Below are 16,122 nucleotides of genomic sequence, written 5' to 3'. Positions count from 1 at the left end.
TAAGGGAGCTAGAGCTCTTTGAATTGTATATTTGAATAGAGCCTTGTAATTAGCTTTTTGAGCTCTTTGAATTGTATATTTGAATAGAGCCTTGTAATTAGCTTTTTTTAAAATACCTCCAGAAGGCTTCTATTTAAAAAAAAAAGAAACGAAAACTGGTGCGCCTTTTTATTTTTGAGAGTCAATTTCGAATTTCTATTACCGGGCATAGGCGTCCGTTTTGGGTAGGGCAGCGGATATTTTATCGCATAACTTTTTTGTCTTTAACTTTTAAGCAATTTGACACTGGATTATTAAATTGTGAGCTATTTTGGTATTTTGGAAATCTTGCAAAGACCTGGAAGATATCTTGCTCCATAAGTTAAAATATAGCTCCTATTTTTGGATAAATAATTTCGAGCTCACAAGGCTCACCCAGGGGTTTTTTCAAAACAACAATGGCTTCAAAACTAAATTATTTTTCCTTAAGTTTCAACCCTAGCAATATCTCTCTCTTGTCGTTTCCTCATTACTGAGGATCGTGATTTCTTCCAATATTCCTCCAACAATGTTTCTCCATTGGTCTCTATCTTCAGCTGCTCTAAGAGCTTCGCAGAATGAGTTTCCAGCTGAATTCTTTATTTGGTCGGACCATCTAGTTGATGATCGTCCTCTTGATCTTCTTTCCGGAACGTTTCCAGAAACACGCAATAGAAAACTAGCAATATAGCAACTCCAAAATACACAAACGACGATAATTAGAGAATTATAAATAAATTATGTGACTGTATTATTTTTAAATGATCTGTGTAAAAAGAACAACTATATTATATAATAAATTAAGTCGACCATATTACTGAATGTAACTATTACTTAATATTATATTTATTATTTTTTATATAAGTTTGTATAAGAGTTAATAAATTAGGCGATAATAGATTGAAGATTTGTAAAGATAACTTTAAGAGTAATTAATACATTTCCAACGAAATGAAATATGTCGACAAATCTTGCCGACGTAGGAAGAAAATTTATATCATATTACCAATTTTTTGTGTTATGATTGCAGTAGTAGAATATTTATAAGTTGAATATTTTAGGGTTAGTTGAAGCAAAAGAAAATGGTTCTTCGTGCATACAGAATTGTTACAATTTAAACGCGAATAGTATATAGAAAAATGATTTAAAATTAAATAAATATTTAAAAATTAATTAATTAAATCTTTAAAACTCTTAATTTTAAAATATTAAATAAATAAACAATTAATTAATTGAAAGTTCTTACTGTGCACTTTGATCAAGGTAGAGAAATTATGAAGATATATGTATAATATACTATTGTTAAATAGATTTCATTTGTTATTTATTATTCATTATTAACCTACAGACTTAATAAAAATGTGAACTAATTTGACCAAACTTAAAAATTTTGGTCAACTAAACGTAATAGCTTTTATGGCGTTTTAATGACGTAATCGTTTAAATGGATGGTGGACGGCATTTTGTAAAATTATTTTATATAGAGCATACAAGCAATATATCATTTGATAGGTTCTATAATTCGGTATGCTGCTAGATTTGTAGGAAATTCTATCGAGCTACTTCAGAATGGGGAATAGTATGGACTATGCCTAATAACCGTATGCTTCTATGAAAAACTCTAGGACAAAACATTTATTGTTCCAGTTTCCCAAATTCTGATCGAATTATTTTTTTTAATTACATAATATGACATGCATTTAGGTTGAAAACTTAAAAAAATTGATCTGTTTGAGGATTTTCCATAAAAACTTCCAACTATTTCGGGTAATTCATATTTTTCTCCATAGTTTCGGAAAGACACGAAACTTTTCATGTCTTGATAAATCTTGATGTATAAAGTACCATTTTTAACTAGCCCTAACCCTTATATTTTTTTATACATTTTTAATAATTTTTATAATATATACTTTTTGGTATTTGATGACTACTTCATATTTTTAATATTATTATATCATGTATATTTATGTAAATAAAATAAAGTTTTCTGTGATTAAAAATATGTGGTAGATTTTAATTTTAATCTTATTTTTTCCATGCTGTGAATTTTGTTTTTGATTAGTTACATATTAGATTTAGTTATTTTTTGTGTTTGTTTCGAATTTATTTGCTCGTATTTAATTTTTGTCTATAACAGATATTAAAGCTTTTTTAGTAGATGTGGTTTTGTTTTTTTTTTTTGTTTGCGTTTTTAGTCTATGTTAAAACATATGATATATCTAATACTTTAAATACAAGTTTCGGTTTAGCAGATATTATTAAAACGGTTCTAAAATACTACAAGGTTAATATAGGATCGAAATATTTATCTTATAGTACGAAAATTTCTGAACTTTCTTCATAAAAAATTTTATTTAGAAAGGACCCCGCAACACTCCTTATGGAAAAGGGGCCCCGGTCAAATTTAACGAAATTTCGGTCAATGGTAGTTATCAGTGCGTAGATCAAAAAAGTCCATGGGACCTAGGTCTGAAAAACTATTATTCTGAAACTATAGCCTTCTGAAGTTATTGGATTCAGGTGCTCAGTGTACGTCAAGTGCACTAATTCACGGGTAATTCGGGGTTAAAAATAGATGTATTGTATGTTAGTCTTCAGAAAACCTCTGAAAAGTCATCAGAAAACCGTAGAAGTTCGATAGGAAATGTGCTGCTAGAGCGACAAGAATTATCATGTTTTCATGAATGCTTCATACTTATCCAATACCAGCATAGCTACAGTTCCGCCTTATCTTTAGAAAACAACTAAACAGTGGCGGATCTACGTGGGGGAATAAAGGAATTCCCCCATAACACGGTCCAGAATTAAAGAAAAAAATGTTGAAACATAAAAAATACATTATCTGACATGAAAGATAACCCATTAATTACCAAGGTGTGAAAAAACAAGAAAAATGAGGATTTTTTAAATGACTTTTATTATCATAATGTAATTAAAATAAACAAACAAGAAAAAACTTAAAACAAACGTTTTTTTTTGGAAAAAACTGGGTGTTGCGTAGAGGCATCACCGATCAATGCCGTGTTCTATGTGTGGTATTTCTGAAAGCAGCCAATATGAAGGTAGACGTTATATTTTTGCATGTATAAATTGTCTGACTGACAAATTTGATATCTTCGTACTTCTGTCTTCTGTGGCGTGTGAGTAGGTACTATTTTGGCATACTTGGATTTCACGTGGTAGATTTGATGATGGATTTGCTATTCTTTTCTTTGTGAAATTTCCATTTTTATAAGCAGCAGGACTGACTGGCAACTTTACTCATCCCTTCTCGTATTTGAGGTGGATACACCAATCAAAAACGCACAGTAAATATTTCAATTATGGCGGTAAATACCAACCAGAACATAACAGATTTGCAGATCTAGCCTTAAAAATTTCGTTCCCGCTTATATTGCTATTTGACCGGTGATGCGTTTATGCAACACATAAATTTGAAATTCATTGGAAAAAAAGTTATTTTTTGTATATAATTATTTATATGAAACACATCACCTTTAACATCTTGTGGAGTAAATAAAAGCAAAAAAAACTACTATTTATTTTACAGAATAAATTACGCTTATCTGAATTTCACATGTTCAAAAGTTCAAGTTATTCCCATTTTTATGAAAATATATTCTATACAAATTTTAAAAAAATTATAAACTTTATTCGTTTTTTAGTAAATGGTAAACCTTAATTTTGTGAAAACCACTTACATTATCCTCGTAACTGGGTTATGCCAAGTAAAAAAAATATTATTTAAGGTGTTGTGTAAACGCATCACCGGCACAAAATGGGTTAAACTACAGACAAAGAAATTCAACCCAACAAACTCGATAGTAAGGGATTCATATAAGTTATTATCTATGTCTTTTATATAGTTTGGGTTTATCTTATGTCTTTTAGTTGGTGTTTCCACAAGTGCAGCTAGAGCAGCACCAGACATCTCACGTTTTCACGCATGCAGAAAAGAGTGCGTTTAGAAAGCATTAGATATGCCAATGAAACAGTAGTTTTTGCAAATAGCTTGGATAGTATGCAATGAATAATTTCCCGCATATCAGATATATAAGTGAAGAGCATGGACTTGATCCCAATACGAAAAAAAAAGTACCTGATAGTAAATAGATGGTCGTAGGAGATCGTGTTAGAACATCACCCATTCAAATAAGGTTTATTATGCAAAACATTGAATCGAATCTAGTTGTAGCATACTGCATAGCTCCTTGTATTTGATGATTTTTTTTACAAAAAATCTAAATAACGTGATACTATAGGTATTGTCGATACAGCGTCAGTGCCGCGGTTAATATTCAGCGTTTTTTTTTAACAATTGGTGCTGTTACTGAGATTAGACTTATATTCGGCATGCCTGAAAACGTGAGAAGTCTTGTACGGCGCTGGCACCACTTGTTATTGTTGTTCCTCAGTTTTATGAAGGCGCTTAAAGCAGTGGCGGAACATTTGGCTTGGGTGGGGGGACTTCCAATAAAACTCCAACCAAAAGACATAATAAGATAAACCCAAACTATTTAAAAGACATAGATAATAATTTATATGTAATAAGTTGCCTAACTGTCGAGTTTATTGGGTTGAATTTGTCTGTTTGCAGTTTAAGTTTCATGTCAGCTAATATATTTTTTATGATTCAACAATTTTTTCTTTAATTCTGGATCGTTTTACGGGGGTATTTACCCTATTCTCCCCGCAGATCCGTCAGTGTTTGGTAGTTTTTCAAAGATAAGGCGGAACTTCAGCTATGCTGGTATTGGATAAGTGTGAAGCATTCATGAAAACATCATAATTCTTATGTCGCTCTAGCAGCACATTTTCTATGGCACTTCTTCAGTTTTCTGAGGACTTTTTCGGTGCTTTTCTAAAAACTAACATACAATGCATCTATTTTTGTCCACAAATTCATATGAAGTACGCAAATATGCATGAAGAAAATGAGTCTCTTCTTTCAATGATAAATATTTTCGTTCACTTGCCCGTGAATTAGTGCACTTGACGTACTCTGAGCACCTGAATCCGATAACTTCAGAAGGCTGTAGCTTCAGAATTATAGGTTTTTGAGACTTAGGTCCCATGGACTTTTTTAATCTAAGCACTGAGAACTATCATTGGCCGAACTTTCATTAAACTTGACTGGGGTCACTTTTCCTTAAGGATTGTTGATGGGTCCTTTATTTACAAAAGTTTGAAATTTTGTAACTCATCTAAGAACATGGAGTTACCGTGAAGATTTTAGCAGTGCTATAAAGCGAGAATAAATTAAAAGTGAATGAACACGTTGGTGCCATGGGACTAACATACTCCCTTGACAGTTCATGTTGGTTTCATGCTACAAACAGTCTTTATAGGCGAGTGGTTTACCCCATAAGCAGATCTAAATCGAAAGTTCAAATGTAGTTTTTAAAAATGGACCGGAAATTGTTCGGAATCAATTTTTTACACGCATCTCATCGAAATAAACATTTTTCAATATCTAAAATACGGCGCCACACGCTTGTATCGCCGCAACTGTACACACAGCAGTAGTCTTCTCGAAAGGCATATTCGAAATATTTTGGTCCATGTTTTCGACCAGAAACAGAAACCATTTATTTATCCATATCCAAATCTTGTTACTTGTACTTCGAGATTTAAAGATTATAAAACTTTTTGTAGAATAACAATTCACTTAGTAGTTTTTTAGAAAAAAATATACCAAAAATCACTAAGGCTTTTTTTTCAACAAAAAATTGCAAATAACTCGGAAAGAAAGAATTTTTTTAAAAATTACTGAGAAAAAGTATTTATTGACAAGTAATTGTTTTTAATTTGTTTAATAACAATATCCGACCTACTTAGAAACATTAAAAAAATACATTTGAACATTGAAACCTATATTTCTAGAATCGAATAAAATGCAAAAAATGTGTCGGTATATTCCGTTTCTAACAGTCCTTTTGGATTGGTTTCAATCCGTTGCGTTGGGTCATATTTTATCTTACAAGATTATGTAAAACAACTTAACAAGGAAGCTGCATATGAAGTATAAACAAATAACAAATTCATCTAAGTAACGTTTTTTTAACGTACTTTTAGGTTTTCACTGATGATGGTCTGATGGGACCGAAAACGTTCTGAAATGTTTTAATAAAACAATTTAAATACAGTATGTCCCTGTAAGTTGTATCCATATGGAAAACTTTTTTATAAAAAAAAAAGTTATTCTTTATAAAAAGCTCTGCATGTTTCAAAACCTAAGATTTAACCATCAAATATCAAATTTTTTGAATATTATACGAGGTATGTCAAAAAGTTTGAATTTCACTCAAGAGTAAAGTAGCTTTATTTTTCACAATATTGAAAATTGCTATTATGAAAAGTTGTTTGGAATTAAAAACTATATTCTAGTATGCAATTACATCTTTCTAATTGAAAACTTTTTTTTTTCTAATTATGGATCACATTATTTTCAGTTATTTCAATTCAGATAACTCTTTTATTATTAATTTTACGAAAAAAAGTGATTCTAAATAAAAAGTTCTGCATGGTCTAAAACCGAAAATACAACCATTTTATGTCAAATTTTATTAATTTTATACGAGGTATGTCAAAAAAACAAATTTAGATCAAAAGTCAAGTACCTTTATAGTTCAGAATATTTCAATTAGAAGAATGTAATTACATACTGAAACATAATTTTTAATTCTAAATAACTTTTCATAATAACAATTTTCGATATTGTGAAAAATAAACGTATTTTACTCTTGAGCGAAATTCATATTTTTTGACATACCTCGTATAAAATTGATGAAATTTGACATAAGATGGTTGTATTTTGGGTTTTAAACCATGCAGAACTTTTTATTAAGAATCACTTTTTTTCGTAAAATTAATAATAAAAAAGTTATCTGAATTGAAATGACTGAATATAATGTTAAGTTATCCACAATTTTTCAAAAAAAAAATTTAATTAGAAGGATGCAATTGCATACTAGAATATAGTTTTTAATTCCAAACAACTTTTCATAATAGCAATTTTCAATATTGTGAAAAATAAAGCTACTTTACTCTTGAGTGAAATTCAAACTTTTTGACTTACCTCGTATAATATTCAAAAAAGAATGTGTGTGTACTTTGTACGCACGTAAGAAGTTATACTTCTATTATATGATTTAAACGAAATTAATATACTTTTTATTTATATTTTATTTAAATATTAAACTAATTTATACTTACTAATTCTCAAACATTTTTATTAAAACAGTGCCAAAAATTAAAATAATAAAAGAATAAAACACACACAAACACATTAAAAATGCCACAAATGATTTCTGAACATTAATTGTCGGAAATTTTTTTAACTAAACACGTATTTTCTGAAAATAAAATTATATAATAAATATACTTACAATCATAAAATGTATAAAAAAAAAAGTTTTTATTGGGATTCGAACCAGCTATCAGCGCGGTTGGTATATTGGGGTTCATTCGCCTTAAACGCTTCACCACGGAGGCAATGTGTCATTATGTGCGAAGATCGACTAACTAAACGGATTAAGCTTGTGACATTTTTGAATTAAATTAAATTATTTTGATTTTGAATTGAAATTATTTAGAACTGAAAAAATACAACAAAACATAGAGTAAGAAAACAATATATTAGGTGAACATTGATAGAAATTTTGATGGTAATCAAATTATGTAAATAAAAGTATTACATGCTATGTATTTTGGTAGGTTCAAATAGGTAGGTACCTATGATACATTTACAATTATTACGTACCTGTTGCTTTTAAAAACTATTTAAATGTCACTACAATTATAAACTTTTTTGTTTCTGTCGTCACAACAATAAAACTAATATATTGTACATTTGTTTACCTTCATATTGAACAATTATTTATTATTGACAGATCATTTCAACACCCAATCAGAGCCCGTATAACGACTAATACCATACTGTCGGTGTGCGCATGCGCGCAGATCAACATAAATTCACCCTCAATCTCAATCGCGCCTAAAGAAGTATAACTTCAAAAATTTGATAGTTGATGGTTAAATCTTAGGTTTTGAAACATGCAGAGCTTTTTATAAAGAATACCTTTTTTTCATAAAATTAATAATAAAAATGTTTTCCATATGGATACAGCTTACAGGGACATACTGTATAATATGTTACAAGTTTTTTTTTACTTTATATAAGTTTTTTAAACTATCGTATACGGCCAACCACTGGTTTTGGTATTTTCCTATTTATTAGTTGATTACAGTAAATCTATTATTTTAAAATTCTTGAGAATTATCAATGTGTACAGAAAATGGAAAGAGCAGACAATACACTTTGTAGTTTCAAGCACACAGAAAATATAACTAATAAAACTATGGAACCGCTAAATTTTACTCTTTGATTAGGTGACCCATCCTAGCATAGGAACCATATTGGCTTAACCCTACCGCAATTTGTTTTTTGAATATTTTCATATCCAAATTGAAACCTTACTGGTATCCTTGCACGTGGCATGGCCCTAACGTAGATACCTGAATATAGAATTGGTGTCTGACATGGTGTGTATGGACAGGTCCAACTCAAGGGCAGAAGACTCCACAATTCTCTCGTCAGGGGTACTACTCCTCTAGAGTTCAAACCACCACCGTGTGACACCAGGTACAGTATCTTTCATAAGAATCGCTTTTTCGTCAATTATATGAATATAAACATTAAATTTTCGAAGTAATTGAATTAAAAAATAGAATGGTTTAAAACATATCAAGTTTATAAATAGAATGGTTTAAAACATATCAAGTTTATTAGTTTTCTTAATACATTTATGTTTTTTATACCTTTAGTAATGTTGCAATCTGATTAACAGTAAATAATAACTATCCGCTGGGAGCCTTAACTGTGATTATGTCATGTGGTACACTTAGGCGTCGCGGGGGACGATCTTTTGTGTAGGTATCCTTTAGCGCTGTTTCACATTATAAGAATTTAAACGTGCGAGGGTCAGAACGCACGACGACATTCCAATGGTGGCTCATGTAATCATATGGAGCCTTTCTCACTAAACGGTGGGTGAAACGTTCGGTGAAGTCGCCGTGTTTATGTCGTCCCTTGCTACAACAACAGACGGCAGCCGTGCCGTCTTTACGCACCCAGTAGCATAGGGGACTTAATGCATCCTTTCATATGATACTGTCGTTCAGTCGCACGAAGGTAGTTTCCTTCGTTGTTTGGTACATTATTTTCATTTACACTTTGTGGCTGTTTAAAGTAGGTGCATATATTTTATATTATGATGTCTCAGATTGAAGCGAGACATGTTCTTTGAGACAAAACAATAGAAATATATAAATATAGAAACTTGACGAGAAATGCTTGGAATGGTGTATGTCATGCACTTCACAGTGAATTTGACGAATTAGGTGAAAGAAAAAACACATTTGGTAAGTACAGCAAAATTAATTATATGTTACTGATAACAACAGTAATTGAAACTGCTAAGTATATTATAATAAACTTTATTTTACATAGTTGCAATTAACGTTGAGTATAGAGGGTGTTCCATCAATATGTGTGAATATAAAAATATATAAATCGTATCTATTTGCGTTCATAGGATGGACCCAATAAATTCGGTTCCTCTTATTTCTCTTTCTTCGACGATAAAGTAACCACAACGCTATAATTTGATTTCGCTCCATATAATATAACTATACCTTTTATTCTACGAAATTATATTTAGTTTTATAGGGTAAACGACTCGGTGAAGACTGGAATAGGGCGGCCGTCACGTCTTGTGTGGAATTATCTAAAAACAACATTTATAACAAGGGGAACAACATTTAAAAACGAGTGGATGACGGAGGGTCTTTTAAATTCTGTACATGAAAAACAGATTGTAATATTGTTCTGAAGCTATTTCCTTGTGGCATTTTTGTAATAAACTATTCTAAATGGGAACTAAGCCACAATTTAACTAAAAAAATGATTTTATTAACGTTTCGACTCCCAAATCGGATGTCGAAACGTTAATAAAATCATTTTTTTAGTTAAATTGTGACTTATCTCCCATTTAGAATAGTTTATTACATAGATTGTATGAGCTAATCTAAGATCCCACATATAACTTAATAGAACAACGATTATAAAAACAAATTAAGACTTTTAATTAAAAACATAGGAAATAATAACTGACAAAATAGAAATTGCAAATGAATTAAATACGCATTACAGTACATTAGGACAAAAGTATGGACAAAAAATACCCATTTGTAATGATACATATCAGACATCGTATCATGTACCTACCTCAGCCACAAAGTGTAAATAAAACTAATATACCAAACAACACAGCAAAATATCTTCGTGCGACTCAATTCTTATTGTGTGAAAAGGACAAGTACGCCAAAACTATCGCACGAGATAACCCTCGCACGTTCAAAATTCTTATAATGTGAAACAGCCCTTATGTGTGATTTACAAAAACAAGAAATTATTTAAAATTTTACTATTAATTTTGTGCTAATGTATCAATACGTTAATAAAAATTTGCTATAAAGAAAGTATAGTAGTATAATATTATACTATAACAGGTAGGTACTTAAACAGCATAGTGAGAAATATATAACAAAACCGATTTATTAGGTTAAATTCACATTCGTTTTCTTTTCGGCCGAGTCTTGTACCTTGGACTGCTAGCACATCTTGTACATTGGCCATACAAAATTAATGGGAAAAAAAGGTCACATTTTTATGTTGCACAAGTATCTGATGTAAGTCCCTATTTAACGGTCCAGTATCTGAAGAGAATTCTGAAGAGCAACAAATTTTCTGGCCCAAGTAGCCAACAATTTGACATTAACATTGAAGATTTTTTGCTAAACCTTAAACCACCAAGTCAGGCTAAGTTGTCTGAAAGGCAAAAATGAGTACATGTGTTTGAGATTTTGAGAGGTTCAATGTTAAATAACACAATTTTTTATACGTATTTTTAAAGGTTTATGGGTGGTTCAACGTACAAGACTATGTGGTTCAAGGTACACTACTGCTTTGTACCTTGAACCAAATTAGCTCTAATAACAATTTTTTGCATTTATTTGTAAAGGTTTATGGGTGGTTCAATGTACAAGACTATGTGGTTCAAGGTACACTACTGGTTTGTACCTTGGACCAAATTAGCTCTAATAAATAAAATTGTAAAAAATGTGGTTGGTTTTGGTTTATTAAAATGGTCTTTTAATACAGTACATTATGGTGTGTAAACTACAAGTTAGTCCAAAAATTTTTCCCTGAAATTTAAAAACTTAAAAATAATTGAGCTTTAAAAAAATCCGGTTCAAGGTACAAGCCTCTCCCCTACTTATTGACAGTCGACAAGAGCATGTAGAAATACTAATATAGACTCTGATTACTCCCTTGTAAGAGCAGAACTGAGAGTACGTATATCTAACGCTAAAAAAAGCAACAGCAGAAAATCTACGAAATATAATACTGAGGTGCTACAATCTGAAGCCGGTAGAGATAATTACATGCAAATTTTAAACATAGTATATTTATCAGTCAACGATAGAACATTGGATTAAATGTAAAGAAGCTATGCACACAAAAGGTAACGGCGTTTTGAAATTTAACAAGGCTAGAAAAAACGACGATTGATTAGACGAAGAATGTATACATAAATATTATAACGAACAAAGAAAGAAGCATATGAGACACTCCAGCAGCGCAAAATTCTGGAAGTATTATGAAAATCTTCGATAAGAAGAAAATAGCAAAATTTAGAAGAAAAAAGAAAGAGAAAAATATGAAAACTTTCTAAAAACGATACTGTTAACCACCATAACAGAAAAAACTCACGCAAATTCTACCTACAGAGAAACAATTATTGTAGAAAGGAATTTGAACCCAGAATAATAACATGTAAAGATATGGATATTTCTGTAATTAGTGACAAGCAATAGATACTTAACAGATTGACGAACAGCGGCTCCAACCACTAGCAGAAAATATTATTGTAGAGTGTAGAGTATCAGACGGGCTGCCGAGGGGGAAGATCGACACTGGATCAAATATTTACAGTCAAACAGATCTTGAGCAATTCATGGGAACACGATATTGATGTTCACAACGTGTTTGTAGACTTCAAACAGGCATACTACTCAGTCAAAAGGAAAAAACTATACTATACAGGGTGTCCCGAAAAGATTGGTCATAAATTATACCACACATTCTGGGGTCAAAAATAGTTCGATTGAACCTAACTTACCTTAGTACAAATGTGCTCATAAAACAAGTTACAGCCCTTTGAATTTACAAAATGAAAATAGATTTTTTTCAACAAATCGAAAACTATTAGAGATTTTTTATTAAAAATGGACATGTATCATTCTTATGGCAGGAACATCTTAAAACAAAATTATAGTGAAGTTTGTCTACCCCATAAAAATTTTATGGGGGTTTTGTTCCCTTAAACCCCCACAAACTTTTGTGTACGTTCCAATTAATTCATTATTGTGTTACCATTAGTTAAACATAACGTTTTTAAAACTTTTTTGCCTCTTAGTATTTTTTGGATAAGCCAGTGTTTATCGAGATTCGGCTTCTTTTTTTTTTAATATATTTACATAAACATTTTATGGGGGTTTTGTTCCTTTAAACCCCCCAAATGTTTGTGTACGTTCCAATTAAACTATTATTGTGGTACCATTAGTTAAACACAGTGTTTTTAAAAATTTTGCCTCTTAGTCTTTTTTTTGACAAGTCACTCTTTATCGAGATGTTTTCAAAATATACTTAAAAATGTAAATTATAAATTTTTCAGATTATTAACAGGTCTCTATAATCGTACTTAACAATAAACAAATATGTGGTGGATAAACACTGGTTTATCGAAAAAGTACTAAGAGGCAAAAAAGTTTTAACAACATTGTGTTTAACTAATGGTGCAACAATAATAATTTAATTGGAACGTACACAAAAGTTTGGGGAGGTTTAAAGGAACAAAACCCCCATAAAATTTTTTATGGTGTGCACAAATTTCACTTTAATTTTTTATAAGACGTTGCTGCCATAAGGATGCCACATGTCCATTTTCAATAAAAAATCTCTAAGAGTTTTCGATATATGAAAAAAAAAATCGATTTTCATTTTGTAACTTCAAAGGGCTGTAACTTTTTTTGTGTGCACTATTGTATATAGGTAAGTAAGGTTCAATCAACCTATTTTTGACCCCAGAATCTGTGGTATAATTTATGACCAATCTTTTCGGGACACTCTGTATATTGGCTGAATTGGCAATACCACACAAGCTAATAAGACTCATTAAAGCCACAATGGATGAAACTCAGGCATATGTACGAATACAAAACTACCGGACAGACTTTTTCAAAATTTCGTAGGGACTAAAGCAGGGAGATGGGCTGGCTCCAACATTGTTTAACCTGGCACTGGAGTATGCGGTTAGGCAAATGCAAACTGGACGAGGAAACCTACTGACCAACCGAACGGTTCAACTGGCCGCTTATGCCGATGATATTAACATTATGAGTAGAACATCAACAGGAGCACAGGAAACATACTAGAGTTAAAAACACAAACAAAAATGCTAGGTCTTGAAATTAACACAGAAAAAACAAAAATAATGACTCAGACGAGAAGAAATATAGAGAAATACGGAAGAGAATAAGGCAGGCAAACAGAGCCTATTTTACTCTCTCCCATACATTTCGATCTAAAAGTGTCCATAGAAATACAAAGATGAGAATCTATGAAACCTTAATTCGGTCAATAACATGGCAGTGAAGCCTGGGTCCTGAAAGAAACATCCAAAAACAAACTCGACACATTCGAAAGGAAAGCACTGAGGAGAATACTAGGACCTGTGAGTGAAAACGGAATCTTCAGAAGTCGATACAACAACGAGCTTTATCAACTTTATAAGGAAACACCACTGGTCGACTTCATTAGAATACAAAGATTGCAATGGGCCGGACATGTGATAAGAATGGGAGAGGATAGGCTACCAAAAAGAGCACTATGAATGCTAGAATGCAGGGAAAGAAACCGGTTGGAAAGCCAAGAAAGCGCTGGGAAGACCCAGTAAACAGCGACGCAGAAGCCCTTTTAGGAGTCCGTGTATGGGGAAGAGCAGCCACAGACAAGCAAGGGTGGAGGTAAAAAATAAAGGAGGCCAAGGCTTAATTTGGGCTGTAGTGCCGTAGAAGAAGAAGAAGAAGAGAAGAAGGTTAAGTAACCAGCTACCATAATTGAGGATTTAGAACTGAAAGGCGTGGACACCTTCACATAGTTAGAATCGCTGTTGACTAAAGATAACAACGTCAGCGCAGAAATTAAAGATGAATAGTTCTTGCCAATAAGTGTTACTATGGCCTAAGAAGACATATTTATTTTAAGGTAGCACGTCTTAGGATAGGTGAGCACGCATTGAACGAGGTGATAGGAAGGTGCAACAGTTAGAATAATTTTTGACAGAATAGAGCCGATGGGACTACGAGCAAGAGAAAGACCAAGACTTAGGTATCAAGACAATAGACAACCTAAAGGACGATTTAAGATCTATTGGAGTTCTAGCACGGAGAAGAATTGCCAGGGACAGTGGTGAATGAAGGATTGTTCTGAAAAAGGTTATGACTCATAAGGATCTGTGATACCACTACATAGTGAGGATGATGAGATAAAATTAACGTATTATGTATAAGAATTTTTTTTTTCAATTGTTTAATTAATTATAATAATAATAGGTAAATTAATAATATAATTAATTTAATTAATAATAGATAAATAATTTGTTTCATTTATATTTTGAACACGATTTCCACTGGAAGTCAAAACTTAAAAAATAATGAATTGGAGGTAAGTATTTATTTGTCACAAGATGTACTTTGATGAAAACTACTTAAGTATTTGTAGGACAAAAAAATCTGCGGTTTTTTTATGACCGCATGACGAGTAATTATAACAGTTAAAGAAACACGCCAAGGCCAAGCCGAGAAGGGTCATTACAACAATAACTTGTCATATTTAACACTAAGTTAAGTTTATAAAAACTATCAGATTTTAAAAAAATTTAATTGTTACCTGTGAATTTAGTTGCCTTTAGATAATGCGCCATCAGTAATATCAACCAGTAATTGTTAGATTTCATGTATTGGATATGATTTGATATTATTGTTTTCTTAGACAAACACCGTGCACTACTAATTACTGATTGATACAATAAAACAGCATTATCCGGAAAGCAATTATCTCTCGATAATAAGTAACGAGTATTTTTATATTACGTAACTAGATTTAATGTTGTTTGGTTTTAATAATCACTTTGGAGTATAAAACAATAAAATGTAGGTATATTGTCTATCTGCAGGAAATAAGGAAAAATATGCAATCGTTATTTATATTGATTTATAAGATACGTAGATACACATTTATAACGAGAGAAAATAATAATGAATGTACCAGTTTTTACATGATATAGGGAAGAGGGGGGCATATTGGGATTTCTAAGATACTATGTCTGATATTTCAGGAAATACTCGAGTTGACATACCATTTACTACTAGGTATAGCAGTTACAGTGTGACTAACAGAACAAGACACATTCAGAGTGAAGTTTACCTCACTTTGCTCCGTAGAGTGAAGTAAAAGGGGGTACCGGTAGGGGCATTGTTGAGTATTTTTATCGAAATCATCTCAAGATACAAGTGATAATTTTTATAGAAATGATTTAGGGTATCAGATGGAGAGGTACTTCTCTGCGATCCCGATAGAGGATAGATCTACTTCAAGAATAGCACACCTGCCAACGCGATCTCATAGATTTCTCCAGCTTCCCATCCCCGGGAAAACCATGTCCAAGCAGCATTGCGTTTTAATGGCTTAAAACCACAAATCTTATTTTTCCATGATTTTCTTTAGCTGAGGCCAACATCATCGGCCTCAACGATATAAAACGAAGAGAAGAACTTCGAATTACTCTTAAATAGGAGGACTTATTTCATTTTAAAGGAGAAGAAGACATTTCAAATGGCGAAGTAGGATTCATTGTACATAAAAAGCTAATACAATAGGTATATAGTTAAAACTAAAAGCTTAAGCCCGAGGATTGT

At 31.7% G+C, this 16,122-nt stretch overlaps 1 protein-coding gene and 1 long non-coding RNA gene across 6 annotated transcripts in view; one reads left to right on the top strand and one right to left on the bottom strand.

Moving 5' to 3' along the window:
• Nucleotides 1–15,258, bottom strand: part of LOC126879473 (uncharacterized) — a 62,999-nt gene extending 47,741 nt beyond the window's left edge. The window contains exon 1 of the long non-coding RNA XR_007696069.1: nt 15,095–15,258. This is a non-coding gene — a long non-coding RNA (uncharacterized LOC126879473). The remainder of the gene's footprint in view (nt 1–15,094) is intronic.
• Nucleotides 1–16,122, top strand: part of LOC126879472 (diacylglycerol lipase-alpha) — a 142,094-nt gene that overhangs the window by 94,510 nt on the left and 31,462 nt on the right. The window contains exon 13 of one of the 5 annotated variants that reach the window (XM_050642501.1): nt 8,577–8,662. The exons of the other annotated variants lie outside the window; for them this stretch is intronic. Coding sequence (XP_050498458.1) covers nt 8,577–8,662 — 86 coding nt within the window. The remainder of the gene's footprint in view (nt 1–8,576; nt 8,663–16,122) is intronic. 5 annotated transcript variants of the gene reach the window in all.

The sequence above is a fragment of the Diabrotica virgifera genome, chromosome 2 (genome assembly GCF_917563875.1).
Source record: "Diabrotica virgifera virgifera chromosome 2, PGI_DIABVI_V3a".
Lineage (NCBI taxonomy): Eukaryota > Metazoa > Arthropoda > Insecta > Coleoptera > Chrysomelidae > Diabrotica > Diabrotica virgifera.
This window is presented reverse-complemented; position numbering and strand designations above follow the sequence as displayed.